We start from the raw sequence: 15385 nt of genomic DNA on the forward strand, positions 1-15385 counted from the left end.
GAATAAACAAAAAAAAAAAAGAAAAGAGTAAGACTTGAGTTTCTTAATTATCTGGCTATAATACAAAATAAAACCACAGCAAGGCAGTTTTAAGATAATAAATTAAGAAAAGTCAGTCAATTATTTGATTAATACTTATTGAACCTAAGAGATGCCCTAAGTTATCTTCAAGGAGCTTACAATCTACAAAGGAGATGACATGTATATAAATAAGTGCATAATAAGAGAACCCAGGATACCTTTTTAGGATTGAAGGAAAAAAACAACAAAATAACAATGAAGCTTTATAGACCTCAGGTTAGAGTTGTTCCAAAAAAAAAAAAAAAAAAAGCATCAAATAGAACATGAATGTAGAAAAACAAATCCAAGTTTCCTCATTACTGGAACTCTATCCAGGACAGTAGTATATTTTAAATAGTATTTTATTTTTCCAATATGTGCAAAGATAGTTTTCAACATTCATCTTTGCAAAACCTTGTGTTCCAAATTTTTTTCCCTCTCTCCTCCACTCCCCTATCCCCCAGACAGTAAACAATTTGATATAAATTAAACATGTGCATTTCTTCTAAACATTTGTCCATATTTTTTATTCTGTGCAAGACAAAAGGGGAAAAAAACTACAAGAAAGAAAATAAACAAAGAGAGCAACAACAAAAGATGAAAATTTTGTGCTTTTTCTCACATCCAGTCTCGAGAATTCTCTCTCTGGATGCAGATGGCACTTTCTATCACAAGTTTATTGGAAATGCCTTGAATCATCTCATTGTTGAAGAGTCAAGTCCATCACAGTTGATTACCACATAATCTTGTTGCTGTGTACAGTGATCTCTTGGTTCTGCTCACTTCACTTACAATAGTTCGTGTAAGGTCTTTCAAGACTTCTCTGAAATCAATCTGCTCATTATTTCTTATAGAACTATAGTAATATTCCATTATATTCATATACCATAACTAATTCAGCTATTCCCAACTGATGGGCATTCATCAGTTTCCAATTCCTTGCCACTACAACATTGGGCTACTGCAAACATGTTTGCACATATGGGTCCCTTTCCCTCATTTTTTGATCTCTTTAGAATACAAGCCCAGGAGAAATACTACTTAGTTAAAGAATATGCACTTTTAATAGCATTTTGGGCATAGTTCCAAATTGCTCTCCAGAATGGTTGGAATTACTTCACAACTCTTATCAACAACATATCAGTGCCCCAGTTTTCCCACATCCCCTCCAACATCTATCATTATCTTTTCTTGTCATCTTAACCAATCTGAGAGGTGTGTGGTGGTACCTCAGAGTTGTCTTAATTTGCATTTCTCTGATCAATGATTTAGAACACTTTTTCATATGACTAGAAATAGTTTTAATTTCTCCATCTGAAAATTGCCTGTTCATATCCTTTTTACCATTTAGCAATTGGAGAATGGTTTGTATTCTTATAAATTTGAGTCAATTCTCTATATGTTTTAGAAATGAAGCTTTTATCAGAACCATTGAATGTAGAAGGGTTTTATCCAGTTTATTGCTTCCCTTCCAATTTTGTCCACATTGGTTTTGTTTCTTTTTAACTTAATATAATCAAAATCATCTATTTTGCATTCAATAATGTACTCAAGTTCTTCTTTGGCCACATATTCCTTTCTTTTCCACAGATCTGAGATGTAAACTATCCTTTGTTCTTCTAAATTGCTTATAATATCACTCTTTATATTTGAATCATGAATCCATTTCAACTTTATCTTGGTATAGGGTGTTATATGTTGGTCAGTAGCTAGTTTCTCCCATGCTATTTTCCAGTTTTCAGGACAGCAGTGAAAGTCAAAGAGAGAAAACAGATCTTTTCAAAAAAGTAATCCATCAGAGAAGTAAAGGTATCTCTAGTTCATGGATTTGGACATGGATCCTTTCTTATATCCTTAAATGTGTAACAATGTAAATTGTTAGATATTTTGAAGCCTTTTAAGCCTGGTTATCTGTAAGGGGGGGAGGCATTGACTACCTTTAGGTGAGTACCATATGCTGAAGTTTTCAAGTTATACTTCAATGGCAACAATAAGCCAGATAGCCTGCATATTCTGCTGGGAAATAGACAGTCATAGCACTTAAGTACCAGAAGAGATGAAAGAGATCATATAGTATCATTCCCTTTACAGATGAGAAAAATGAGGCTAATGAGATTAAATGACTATACCAACCCCTGGAAAAGAAGTCAGGTTCCCTGACACTTATTCTGCTACTCACTTTCTTCTCCAATATCACTGTATTTCACTTACATTCACAGTAACCACAATGTTTTCAATGTTCTCAATCCCAGGTTTAGAAGAAAATTTAAAAATCCCTAGAAGTATTCTTATTTGGGTCAGGAGTGAAAAGAACTGCCTTCTATGAGCTAAATGAAGTATTATTTCTTTATATCAATAGGAATCTTCCCTTAAAACTTTCTCATATTCCCCCAGGTGGTTAGAGATCTCACAACCCCCTCTACTGTTGAAAAAGGGTAAAAGTAGAGTCTGCAACTAGGGAGTCAAACATGACATTCCCTGAATATGTAGTTCACAAAGCCCAACTTGCCAAGAGTAAAGCCTTCAAAATTCCTACTGAGAAACTTCCCTTGCAGTTATTTGCCTATGATCAGAATGTTGCTCGTGGTTACTGATAGTTACTTGAAGTCAACCTTCCCCCCTCCTTCCCAAAGAAATGAAATCAGTATAGTAAGATCTCTTCTGTTTACAAGTACATATTAGCAGCAGCTTTTTTTCTTCAATTAGCTCTCTGCAAGAAATTTTATTTCTTTCTTAAATCCAGATACACATTTTTAATTTATAAAATGAACATAGTGTTCTCTTTTAACTTATTTTGAGAAACACAGAATAATGCTGACCCAGTTTTATACAGTTCTTATCTCTAAGGGATACATTTTCAAATTTATCATAGAAATTCCCTGAGATCGAAATAAAAGATCTACTTCTTTAAAACACTTAACTAATGAACACTTACATAGAATGTCACATCTGAAAATTTCAATTTGATTGAAGATGCATTTTAAAATCTTAGCACTGGAAGGGTCCACAATAATTGTTGGCTCTAAACTCTCTAACTAGTGGTCATCTAATCTATTCTTGAAATCTTGCACTACTTCCCAAAACATATGACTTCTTATGCTGACCTAAATGTGCCTCCCTCTTCCACACAGTTGCTCTTTAAAGGATAGCTATCATGAATCCCCTATATCTTTACTCTGTCTTTCCATTTCTCCCAGTTCTCACATTGAATAGTTTCCAGACCTCTTACCCTCTTGATCATTTTCTGGGATGCTCTCCAGTTTGTCAATGTCCTTCCTAATAATGTCTTTGCTAATAAGTAGCACTCAAAACTGAATTCAATAATCTAAATGTGGTTTCACTGGGGCAGAATAGAGTGAGAGTTCTGACTTGTTCTGCACATTATACCTCTCTCAATGGGATCCAGGGTCACATTAGTTTTATTATCCACCAAATCACATTAATCACTCATATTATACATGTAGTTCAATACAACTCTTAAAATATTTTCAAACACTTTGTTATTTGATTATTTCTTATCTTGAACTTGTAAGGTTGATAATTCAGGATACTCAATATTTTTATGTTTATCTCTTAAGTTTCACATCATTTAATTTGGTCATCTTTCTAAACTGATTCCCTTCATTCAAATTTGATAAGCTTCTGCCTATGCTTTATCCAAGTTAACAATAAACATTTAAAAAAAATGTTTGTCATTAACTCAGTAATGACTAATACTTGGGTCTATTCATTGAAACATTCTCAATATCTCCAACTATTCAACTAAGCTGGCCCTTATCTCTCCTTTCTATTCACAAACATGAACTATTCTGTCAAATACTTTGCTGAATACCTATATATTCTATCTATCTCAGTAGTATTCATTTGACTAACCAGTTGACTCACCTTATCAAAACAGGAAATGAGGTTAATCTGACATGCTTTCATTTTTAATCAATCTTTCCACCATAAAGATGAGATTAACTGATTTACTCAATTCTACATCACTTAAAATAAGGGGTAAGTGCTAAGTGGTCTAGAGGATAGAGTTGAGGACTTAGAAACCAGAAAATCTGAGTCTGAACCTAGTCTCAGACACTCCTAAACTAGATGATCTTGAACAAGACACTTAAGCTCTCATAGTCCCTCAGTTTCCTCATTTCCATTTCGGAAATAATAACAGCACCCACCTACAGGGTAATTGTGAAAATTAAATGATTCCACATATATAAAGTACTTTGCAAACTTTAAAGCTATAAATGCTAGCTATTATTATTAAGTGTAAAAAGTCCTTTGAACTAGAATGAGTTGCCCAAGAATCATGTTTGGATAGGTCAAGGAAATTTGGTCATTCCCCAAGGATCATCTAAAAATTACCAAACAAATTGACAATTAATTCAATCCAGAAGCTAGAGTTCTTATAGAATGCCTTGAGAAGGAACCATCCGTCAGGGAAACAGGGCTTCCACTTCAGCCTTAGATCTCCTACCCCACACTATTCTAGGTACACAAGGACCTCATGAGCTCTGAAGGATACAGATTCTGAATTTCTGCATCTTCTCACCAGCATCTGAGCCATGGCATCCTCACACCCTCTGCCTCTTCCCTCTCTTGCCTGTCCCTGAACCTCCACAGCAGTCAGTTGTAGCATTGGGGTCCAAAGACACAAAGACACACATCCATTACACTTAAAGAGCCCACAAATGGGAGACTACTTTCAGCAACCAGGAGCTATAGGTTATATATTTGTCATATGTCCTTAGTAAGCTAGAGCTCATTTTTTCCTGGATTCTTTATATACTTGTAAGTCACAGATTATTTTTTTGGGGGGGGGAGGGGGAATGGTTATTTTGTACTTCATCAATATCTTAGTAAATATCTCTAAAAACTAGGATCAAATATAAAATCCCCCTTTTAATAGGAAACTCTTCACAGCCTGACTCAAACCCATCTTTCTAGCCTTATATTTTACTTCTCTTTATACTTTCTATACTCTAGTGAATTGTCCTCTTCTTGTCAAACAACATTCCATCCCTCACCTTTGTGCCTCTGCACAGCCTGTCCCATATGTGGTCAATATACTTCTTACCAGGCCTCCACATTTTTAAATTTCTAACTTCTGTTAGGACTCAGTTCAAGTGCTATCTCCTACATGAAATCCTTTTTGATTCCCTCTCCCTGCACTCCAACTGTTAACTTATTATGTTCAATTGTGACCCTTGGACAATATTTTACCAATATTGTCAGTGGGTTTTTCTTGACACATAGTGGAGTTGTTTCCTTCTCCAGTGCATTAAGGCAAATGGAGATGAGGTGACTTGCTCAGTCACCCAGCTATTATATGTCTGGGGCTGGTCAGACCAATCAATGGTGGCCCACCCACTTCCTCTTCTGTCAGTGACCCTGCCTATGTTACAGTATTCCCCAAGACATGCTAATAATAAAGCATTTTATTATGCTTTATTAACTATCTTCTTAGGCTAATCTTGTTTTCTTGGTCCTTTTTTTTTTTTTTTTTTTTTTTTTTTTGTGCTGGTGTTGTTCCACCACTGGTGGTGTTTTTTGTTTTTTTTTTAATAATTATAACTTTTTATTGACAGAACCCATGCCAGAATAATTTTTTATTATCCCTTGCACTCACTTCTGTTCCGACTTTTCCCCTCCCTCCCTTCACCCCCTCCCCCAGATGGCAAGCAGTCCTATACATGTTAAATAGGTTACAGTATATCCTAGATACAATATATGGTGTGCAGAACCAAAAAGTTCTCTTGTTGCACAGGAAGAATTGGATACAGAAGGTAAAAATAATCCAGGAAGAAAAACAAAAGTTCTTGCTCCTCTTTCAAAGGAATCATTTGCATTACTTTCTAATCCCGATTATTTTTGGTTTTGTATTTTCTATATTCTGTCAGAAAGAACAAAATGGCAGCCACTGCATCTTCACATATTGATTTAGAAAACTACAAATTAATATTTGTACTGCCTACCTACCTTACATAGTTGTTTCAAAAAAGGGTTCATATTGCTATAATACTGCTTGCCTTTTCAATGGGTTGGAGAGGGGTTGGAGAAAGGGAGAAAATTTGGAACTCAACATTTTAAAAAAAGGAATGCAAATGTTGTGCTACTGGGAGCCACCTGACAGTGGCTGCTGGAGGTTCAACCCAGATCTGCAGAATGGATCTCTCCTCTTGTGAGAGGATGATACAAGGAGAGGCAGTTGAGTTCTCTGACCTCTCCACTGAGAGGCAGGTGCATTGTCTGACCTCTTCCCTCTGCCTCCAATTATTTCATTCCCAGTCCACAAGCAACATCTGTGTCAGCAAAGGCTGCCTACAACTCCTTCAGATACTATGATCCACAGCTGTGGAGACTCTTGGAGAATTGACCTGCCCCTTAACAAGCAAGAAATAAACTGATGATTTTTTTTTTTTTAAGTAAGGATCTTAAAAAAAAAATTTAAGAAAGAAAGAAAATGAAATTCCATATTCCCTTTTATTGTCCTATATAGGCCTTTTACTTGGCTGTGTAATGTAACCTTCATAGGCTTCTGCTATTTGAAAAACATCTGTCATTCAGGGGTTACTTAGTAAATGTCTGACAACCCAATTCTCTCCTCCAAAAAATGTACACAGAACATCTTTTAAAGTGTAACCTGCATTATTAACATTTTCTCTGTCACTTTTAAAAAATATATCTAGATAATTAGCAAAACAACATATTAAAAAAAGAAAAGAAAAAGGATTTGTAACCTTAAGGTATTTTATAAAAGTGAGCTATTATCATCATATTTATTTTGTCCCCACCTTAATTCAAGGCTCTTGTTGGTAAAGAATCACTGAAGACTTGACTCTGTGTAAATGATCCAAGGAAAGTTAATGACAGTGCATATGCTCAAATGGGTCTGTTTATGATCTCATCAATTTGGAACCCTCTAAGTTAGTTGCTATTGTATCCATTTTACAGATGGGGAAACTGAGTCTTGGAGAGATTAAGTGATTTGGTCAGTGACAAACCTAATAAGTAGCTAAGAAGTCCAACACTATTCCATGCTATCAAAGGGCATCCTCCCTTCTAAGGTCACAGTTCCACCAGCTCTAGAGCTATAAAAATAAGGGATACCTCCTTTGTATGTTGATGGCTGCTTGTTAGGGTTCCTTGTATACTATCAGGAGAGGCTGACCTCTGGCATACTGAAAGAGTAGTAAAAGGTTAAAAAGATGTTCAATTGAACAAGCATTTATTAAGTGTCTACTAAGTATCAGGCATTATGTTAGAAAGGGAAATGGACACAAAGATTAAAATGGTGTGCCCTGCAGGAACTTGTCATAGATGTAGACCTTGTGACATAAATAACCACTGTTTCAGCACTTAAGTTCATTCTATACCTAGGACCTCAAGTAGATTACAGCCAAGACAAACACAAGAGATGCTTCAAAGAGAAAGTAAAAGCAAGCACACATGGAAAGGTACCCAAGTAACTAGAGTTCCCAGTGCTGCATAAATCTACCACTAGGCTCTCTCTGCTTTTTCTCTATATAAAGCAGAGTTGTTAAACTTGCAGCCCTAAGAATCAAATTAAATGTAATTAGGGTAGGTTTAACAAAATAAATAAAAATACAATAAAACAATGATGATGTTAACTTTTAGTTTTCTAAATCAATATGCAACAAACAGGGATCTATTTCTATCTTGAGTATGACACTGCTATTACAAAAACTCACAACCCAACATCAGTTCTAGAAGATAATACCCGCCCCCTTCAATGAAATGTAATGTATCTTTGGAAACAAAGTGCTAACTTTTAGGTAATATACAACCTAAGTAATTATTATCCTAAAACAAAAAGAGGATGGACATACTTCTTTAAGTAACCTGAAATAATTTTTTTTCAAAGGCACTAAACATTATTATTATTGATAATAATTATAATAATAACAGTATATACTCTGTATTTAGAGTCTTTAGTCTTAGACTTTGGAGTGTGTGTTTCATGTATCTATTTTTCATAGCACACCAATTAGCTTAAAGGGTTGAGGGTGAAAGCTAGAAAGAAAATGGATTTATTCTATAGGAAATAGAAGGGAAATAAAAATAGAAATGAAGTCTATTGTAAGAGTTCAGTACTTCTTCAAGTAAGTTATGCTCTGGGCAAAGATATATCACCACTGCAAATTTGGAAAATATGGAAAAAGAAATTTGTGAGGGTTAATAATTTTTGCCAGTTGCAAAACTATACATAAATCTAGGATGTTACTGCTAAACTACAGCAACTTTTCTCTAAAAAGGAGAAAATTTTCTTCTAATGAATCTTTTTAAAACTTCCAATTAATTTGACATTTTATATGATTTGTTAGAACTAAAAAAAAAAAAAAACCAAGATAGCAAGGAATATCTCTGGGTACAATTCTTATACAGTTTTCTCTGTCATCCATAGCCTCATTTTAATGACCCATTTTCTAGGGAATCCTCATAAATGTAAAAACGCACACACTCAGCTTCTAAAGAAATCACAAATGTTCATTTAAAGGAAGACAGCACAATGTAATATATTCTACATTCATCTGGGTTTGTAAAAGATGTAGAAATGACCTTAAACTAAGGCAGAAAACTTGAGCTCCTAAATGGTTATTACCAAACTGAAAAGTCTTCAAAGATACACCCAGGAAAAGACTCTATCTGTTACCTGAGAACTACCTATCTCAAGGAGAACATCATCATCATTGAAAGAATTATCATCATAAGATACGTTTTTTTTCTTTTTTTCCCCTTGAAAACTTAAAATCTAACCACTAAGAAGCAAATAGACTCTATTTTACACCAGAGGAGGGAGCATACAAACTGAAGGAATCATAGATCTACTAAAGTACTGATTAGGACTGATTAATCAGTCTGTCATCAAATACTTATTAAAATGCTTGATGTGAACAAGGTGCTGTGGTAAATGCTGATCAGAGCATGACCTTTAATGTCAAGTTGCTATTTTATCAACACATGACAGAAAGTTGTTTTATATCCTTTTTAAAAATTAAAATCCTAACTATTTCTATTCAGAAGAATGGCATGTGTTCCAATTAATAGTACAGTGTTATGGTAGCTGGACTGCAAATGAAAAGATAGGATTGGATCCTGCCCCTACCACTTATTAGCTGTGCAACTCTGGATGTCTACAAGGTTCCTTCCAGCTCTAAATATTCTAAGTATGTGATACCTTGAATTCTAAAGTTAAAGTAATCACTTTATAAAATAATAGTGAGTTGTCAACAACTCCATGATATAGAATATTATGTAGTCATAGTTACAAATTAAGATTACTTTTAAAGCATAATAGAAATACAATTGTGTGCATGTACATACACACACACACACACACACACACACACACATACACACACACACAGAATTAGGTTTTTAATTGAATAATTAAGTAGGTGGACAGAGTGCTAAGCCTGGAGTTAGGATGATCTAAAATCAAATACAGTCTCAAAAATGCATTAGCTAGCTATGTGGCCCTGAGCAAGTCACTTAACCTCATTTATATGAATTTTTTCATCCTGTAAAACGAGCTGAAGTACATTATCTTTGCCAAGAAAACCCCACATGAAGTAATAAAAAGTCAAACACAACTAAACAGCAATAACAAAATAATTTCAACATAGCATAGTATTTTCTCCTCCTCCCCCAAACCAACCTGATTTGTCTTCTGAATCATCAAAGTCCACATTGAAGGAATGACCACTATTGCTGATTATTTTAGCTGAAGTTGGATCATACTTGATACTGAGAGGCTGGAGAGAAGAATCATATTTCACTTCTTTGGTATTAATCTCAATTGGAGATTGGTGATCACCATCAGCAATTGGAAAAAGTTCACTCCAATGAATAGGGCCTATGATAATAAGAAAGAACTAAGTAACTCGGTTTATTCATTCGTTTGTTAAACATTTATACAATCTATACAGTCTTTCTAAGAGAACTAGTATGTCCTGAGTGCTAAGGAACAAACAAAAAGGGAAAAAAAATATCCTTGATCTCAAGGAGACTACTGGTCTAGTTGTAGCTTACAACAATTTTTTATTATCAATATAAAACTCTTTGGTTTTTTTCCTTAATTTAAAATTAAATTTAATTATGAATTAATTTTCAAAGCAACTTTTAAAATATCTTCCCCTTGTATATGTGAAAGTCACACAAGTTTACATGTTCCTTAAAAGATCAACTTCCAAAGAAAACCAAAACATCATTATCAGAAAAAGATGTGCCTTTTTTATGTTCTAAGAAATAGAATGCTAACCTTTTGTAAATGTAGTAGACAGCAACCCTCAGGCTTACAGAAGGTGAGGCAGAAACTTGGAGGAAAGTGGGCAGAAAGGGAAACCTAAGGATGCCCTTGTTTCATCTTAAATAAAACATCTGACAGGCCTCCATTTGTGCCACTCTACCCTCATCTTAAGTAAAAATTTAATAAATGGTCTTCCTTCAGTCTTTTAGTATGGAGCATAGGCTCAGGAAATGACACTCCTTCACATATGGTCCCACAGTAAATAACCTATGAACTTTTGCTTTCTCACACTACTATGAATACCATATTACCAGAACAGTATTATATTGAAAACCTATCTATTCAATAAAATCAATAGGAAAAGTACAGTCGCCTGGCTAGCTGAACCTCACCTTATAGCCTTGAGCTTGCAAGGAAAGATTTAGAGAGGCTTTTTATTTTCTCCTAAACACTCTCTTTTCAATTTGCATAGCAAACACTAGTTAAATGGTGGTGACAATTTTTTTTTCCCCAGCTAAGTGGCTAAATAAAGATAGGTAATTGAAAAGTATTTAACATACTAGTAAGCAAATGAAGTTCCTTCTAGGAAAAACAAACAAAATCTGTCCTTTATTAAAATAATAAAGCATAATTACTAATTACTAATTTTGGATAAGGGAGATTATAAATTAGAGCAAAATTTAAAGAAAATCAAACAACCTAGATACTCTTTTCAATTATACTCTCTCATTGCTTAATCTCACCAAGATATCTTTATCTTTAACTCTTCCTCTTTTATGCTTCCCTAAGGTCAATTCAGTTATCCTTATCACGTCAAGCTAAAAGACTTTTCAGTTTCCTTCAGCTCTTTGTCTTGTCCAGTGACCTTAACTAGAAGCTTTGCTTCAATCATCTGATTTCAATTTATCAGTAAGGATAGGTTAAGTTACCGTATCAATTTTCTCATTTAAGTATCTCTGTACTTTTTATGAGGGAGAAACTTCCAAAACTGTAGTTTCAAGAGTGACAAGTTTTGATGTAAGTGGAAGAAAATTAGGTTACAGGTGGACCATGAAAATATATACATACATATATGTATATATACATATGTATAGCATGTATTTACTGTCCTTTCCCATCCAAATCCATTTGAAGCTCAAAGCCGGCATTCAAGCTACTTTGCATCAAATTACCTAGTAACTAAGAATTATATGGAGTTTGTTGCAATAGCAAATCTACTTCTTAAAAAGGTTATATATTTTCTTTTTTTTTTTTTTGAGAGCATAAGATTTAAAACACATTTTAAAGTGATATGGACAGTTTTAAAACAGTTATGTAGTGATTTCCCTTCAATAACTCAAGAATCATCTCTTGAATTCAGTTCTAAATTTTTGTTATATGAAAATTCTATATCCAAGAGCAAAAGCAACAGACAAAACCTATTAAATGTCTTTTTGGTGATCCACTTTCAGATACTCTGTCCAAGACAATAATGAATTTAAAAGAGAGAGGGGAATATATCACAGTCCTAAGCAAAGATAGACGTTCTTCATTTGCTCAAAACTTTTCTAAGCCTGAGAAAAGAGTTTAGAATTAAATATGATTTTCTCTTGAGGCCATACGTTTTCATTCATCACTAGCTAATCAATACCTTACTGAGTAGGGTGTTGTTTTTTTCTTCCTTCTGAATACTAAGCATACTTCTGGCATCTAGTAACAAATACATAATAATAATAAAAATGATTCCAGCTGAGAGGGAAATGAAGGGAAATGCATTTTTCTCTTTCAAAGTAGGAGATGAAATTAGCCAAATATAAAATTGTAATTAAGACCTCAGTTGGGAAGAAATGCTCTAAAATAATAACACTCATTAAATTATACTTCTAAATTTCACCTACTGCCATTAACTTAACTAACACATTCTTTATAAACTCTATGATAACACTAATTAGAAAATAAATCAATCTTTTCATCTTCCCTAGTATGCATGCTACAGATATTTATACACAGAACAACACAGGAAACTGAATTTTGTTTTATAGTTTTATATTTTATATTTTATATATATATATATGTAAATACAAATCTTATATGGAAATATAAATAATCAACGTTTGGTTCATTTTACAGTGACCTAATTGATAGCCATACATAACATGAATTCATGGGATGATGATTGCTACTTACTGGCATTTAAAGTAGAAAAACTAGAATTTTTGTTTCACTACATCGAGCTAAGGATCTACATGAACAAACATGCCTATCATTGTTGGGAGGTGTCCCAATCCATGAAATCTATGCTTTTAATGACAAATAGTATGGCTTAATCTCGATAGGGGGTAGTAAGCGTTAAGAAAGAGCATCAATGCATCATCAATTCACAGGGAAGAATCTCATACTTGGAAAACGGGGCATAACCGTTAACCAGACTGCTGTATGCTCCGCTCCTCTGCCATCCCAGCTGCCACAAAGTCCTTTCCCCACTGCTCACCTCCGCCCCTTCTTTCCAAACAAAAACGTCTCCTTACACCTGCGCATGTTGCAATGGCCTGCACACGTTAGTATCTGACCTAGAGCTGAGAAATGCCTGACACATGGCACGCCTCAATAAATTTTTAAAAATAGGATTGTTGCTTGATTTGATCAAACTAATCTTCCTTACTTTATTAAGCAGTAACTGCAAAGCAAAAGTTAACAAACATTTTAGGAAATTATTTTGTGATGGGCTTTTGTAACCATGACAATGATGACACATACCAGCTCTCGCCAAAAAAAAAAAATTAATAAGTAATGCTTTTCAGGGCAACACGTCACAGACCCTGCCAACTCTTCCCCGGCTGTGGGTTTTGCAAACCAACCAAAGAGGAACCAGAAAGTTTCCTCCAACTGCGCGGCCGAAGGAGCAGCGCGACGCCTTCTCCACCCACCCTCCGCGGCCTCCGCAGCCCACGCCCGAAGCCCATCCCTCAGGCCACTCTCGCACCCTCTGCAGCTCAGCCTGCAGCCCACCATTCCCCCCGGCCCGGGGCAGTGCGCTCGCACACACTGAGGGCAAAGTCAGCCGCGCGCCCTGTACACTAGTTACTCCCGCTTGGGCCTCGGCTTCCTCCGGGTTAGCCCAGCTCCTTTCCCTCACCGTTGTGTTCGCAGTATCCCCAGCTGAGCCTGGACATGTTCCCTCGGGGTGAGTGGGAGGAGAGGCTTCCGAGAGAACAGCAAGAACTCCAAGCGGACAAGCGGACAGCGAAGCGCGCAGCGTTCCGACAAGCGGCGCCGCCAACTCCGAGCGCTGCAGCAAGCAGGCTCCGGAGCGAACCTCTAAGGCGCGCGGCGGGCCGGTCCCGGCGCCCCTCCCATCATCTCCACTACGGGGCGGAGGCTTGCCGCGGGGGGGGGGCGGGGTAGGGAGGGGTAGGGGTGTGTGGCTGCGGGGCGCCCAGGGGCCAAGGGGATTCGGGGTGGGCGTCCCCGGAGGGGAAGGAAGGGACGTTCCGGAAACCGTGCGCCCTAAGGGGATCGGGGGCAGGCTAAAACGACAAAGGGCTGGGCAGGGAGAGACACGAGAAAAGCAATGAATTCTGCCCGGTACCTACCCTTCCTCCCAAATCCCCCAAATTGGAGTCGAACAGATCCCCTAAGGCAGTCAAGGAACCCCAGGGCAGCAGAGGTCCTGGATTCTAATCCCTCCTCTGCCGTGGGGGACATAGGCAGTCACTTTAACCTCCCGGCCTCAGTTTCCCCATGACTAAGGTCCCAATACTAATAACAATAGCAGAAACTACCACTGGGTCCTCACGACAACCCTGCTATTAATTTCTCCATCTTACAGATGAGGAAAACGGGAAAAACAGGTGAAGAGTGTGCCCAGGGTCCCACAGCCAGTAATCATTTAAAGTCACATTTGAACTCGGGTCTTGCTGATTAAAGGTCCGGGGTTCCACCCACTGCCCATTTAGTAGCCCAGTCTCTAAGGCCCCAGTAAGGACAGCTGTTTATTGAGTGCCTACTATATAAAAACAGTTTTACATTCATTATTTCTTTTTTGATTCTAACAACAACCCTGTGGGATAGATGCTATTATCCCTCTCCCTACCCATTTTACAGAAGAGGAAAACTGAGGCCAAAAGAAGTTAAGTTATTTGCCCAAGTCACATAGCCAGTAGGTATCTGAAATCATATTTGAACTCAGATCTATTCTGATACAGCCCAGGACTCTATCCTCTGCACCACCTCACAGACCCAGAAAAAAATAAGTCGATTGTAGTAAATGGTTCCTAAGCTCTCATCCAGCCTCCTTTCTGCCTGTAGTGGGCTATCCTTAGATTAGCCTGATGATTGGTCTCCCTGCCACATCTCTCTCCACTCCAACTCATACTTCACTTAATTGTCAGAGTAAGATTATTCCTTATGGTCAGGTTTGACCATGTCACTCCCCTTTCTTAATAAAATCCAGTAGCTCTCTATCACCTCCAGGATGAAATATAAAATCCTCTGATTAGTGTTCAAAGTCCATTATAACTTGAAACACCACACACAAACACATCTTTTCACTCCCTCATTCATTCTCTGGGATCCACACACAGGGTCCTCCTTCCAGTTCCTCCCACAAAATGATCTGTCTCCCTGAGCCTGGAATTCTCTCCCTCTTCCTCTCTGCCTCTGGGCTTTTTGACTTCTTTTTCTTTCTTCATGTCCCAGCTAAAACTTCCTCTTCTATGAGAAAACTCAGATTTCCTTTCATGTTAGTGGCTTCTTTCTGTTTTTTCTAATTAATCCTCTGTAAAGCTTGTTTGTACATAGTTGTTTGCATGTTGTTGAGTCATTTAGTCTTGTCCAACTTTTTTGACCTCTTTTGGAATTTTCTTGGCAAAGACACTGAAGTGGTTTGCCATTTTCTTCTCCAGTTCATTTTTCAGAAGAGGGTTAAATGGCAGACAGGATTAAATGATTTGTCCAGCGTCTCACAGCTAGTAACTGAACCCAGATTTGAACTCATGAAGACTAATCTTTCCCGACTTTAGCCTAGGCACTCTATCCTCTGAGCTACCTAGGCTGCCCAAAGTGCAATTTAATTGACTGAGTAAA

The 15385-nt window shown here is 36.7% G+C and overlaps 1 protein-coding gene across 2 annotated transcripts in view; it reads right to left on the reverse strand.

The window, feature by feature from the left end:
- Positions 1-13679, reverse strand: part of LOC100917223 (carbonic anhydrase 13) — a 46613-nt gene extending 32934 nt beyond the window's left edge. The window contains exons 1-2 of one of the 2 annotated variants that reach the window (XM_003759666.4): positions 13437-13676; positions 9731-9928 (exon numbers count right to left, since the gene is read on the reverse strand). In XM_003759666.4, the coding sequence (XP_003759714.1) occupies positions 9731-9928; positions 13437-13473 (235 nt within the window). In that variant the 5' untranslated portion in view covers positions 13474-13676. Of the gene's footprint in view, positions 1-9730; positions 9929-13436 lie in introns of both variants that reach the window. The other variant, XM_031946204.1, reaches the window with a different exon arrangement.
- Between the last annotated feature and the right edge of the window lie 1706 nt (positions 13680-15385).

Source organism: Sarcophilus harrisii, chromosome 1 (assembly GCF_902635505.1).
Source record: "Sarcophilus harrisii chromosome 1, mSarHar1.11, whole genome shotgun sequence".
Classification (NCBI taxonomy): domain Eukaryota; kingdom Metazoa; phylum Chordata; class Mammalia; order Dasyuromorphia; family Dasyuridae; genus Sarcophilus; species Sarcophilus harrisii.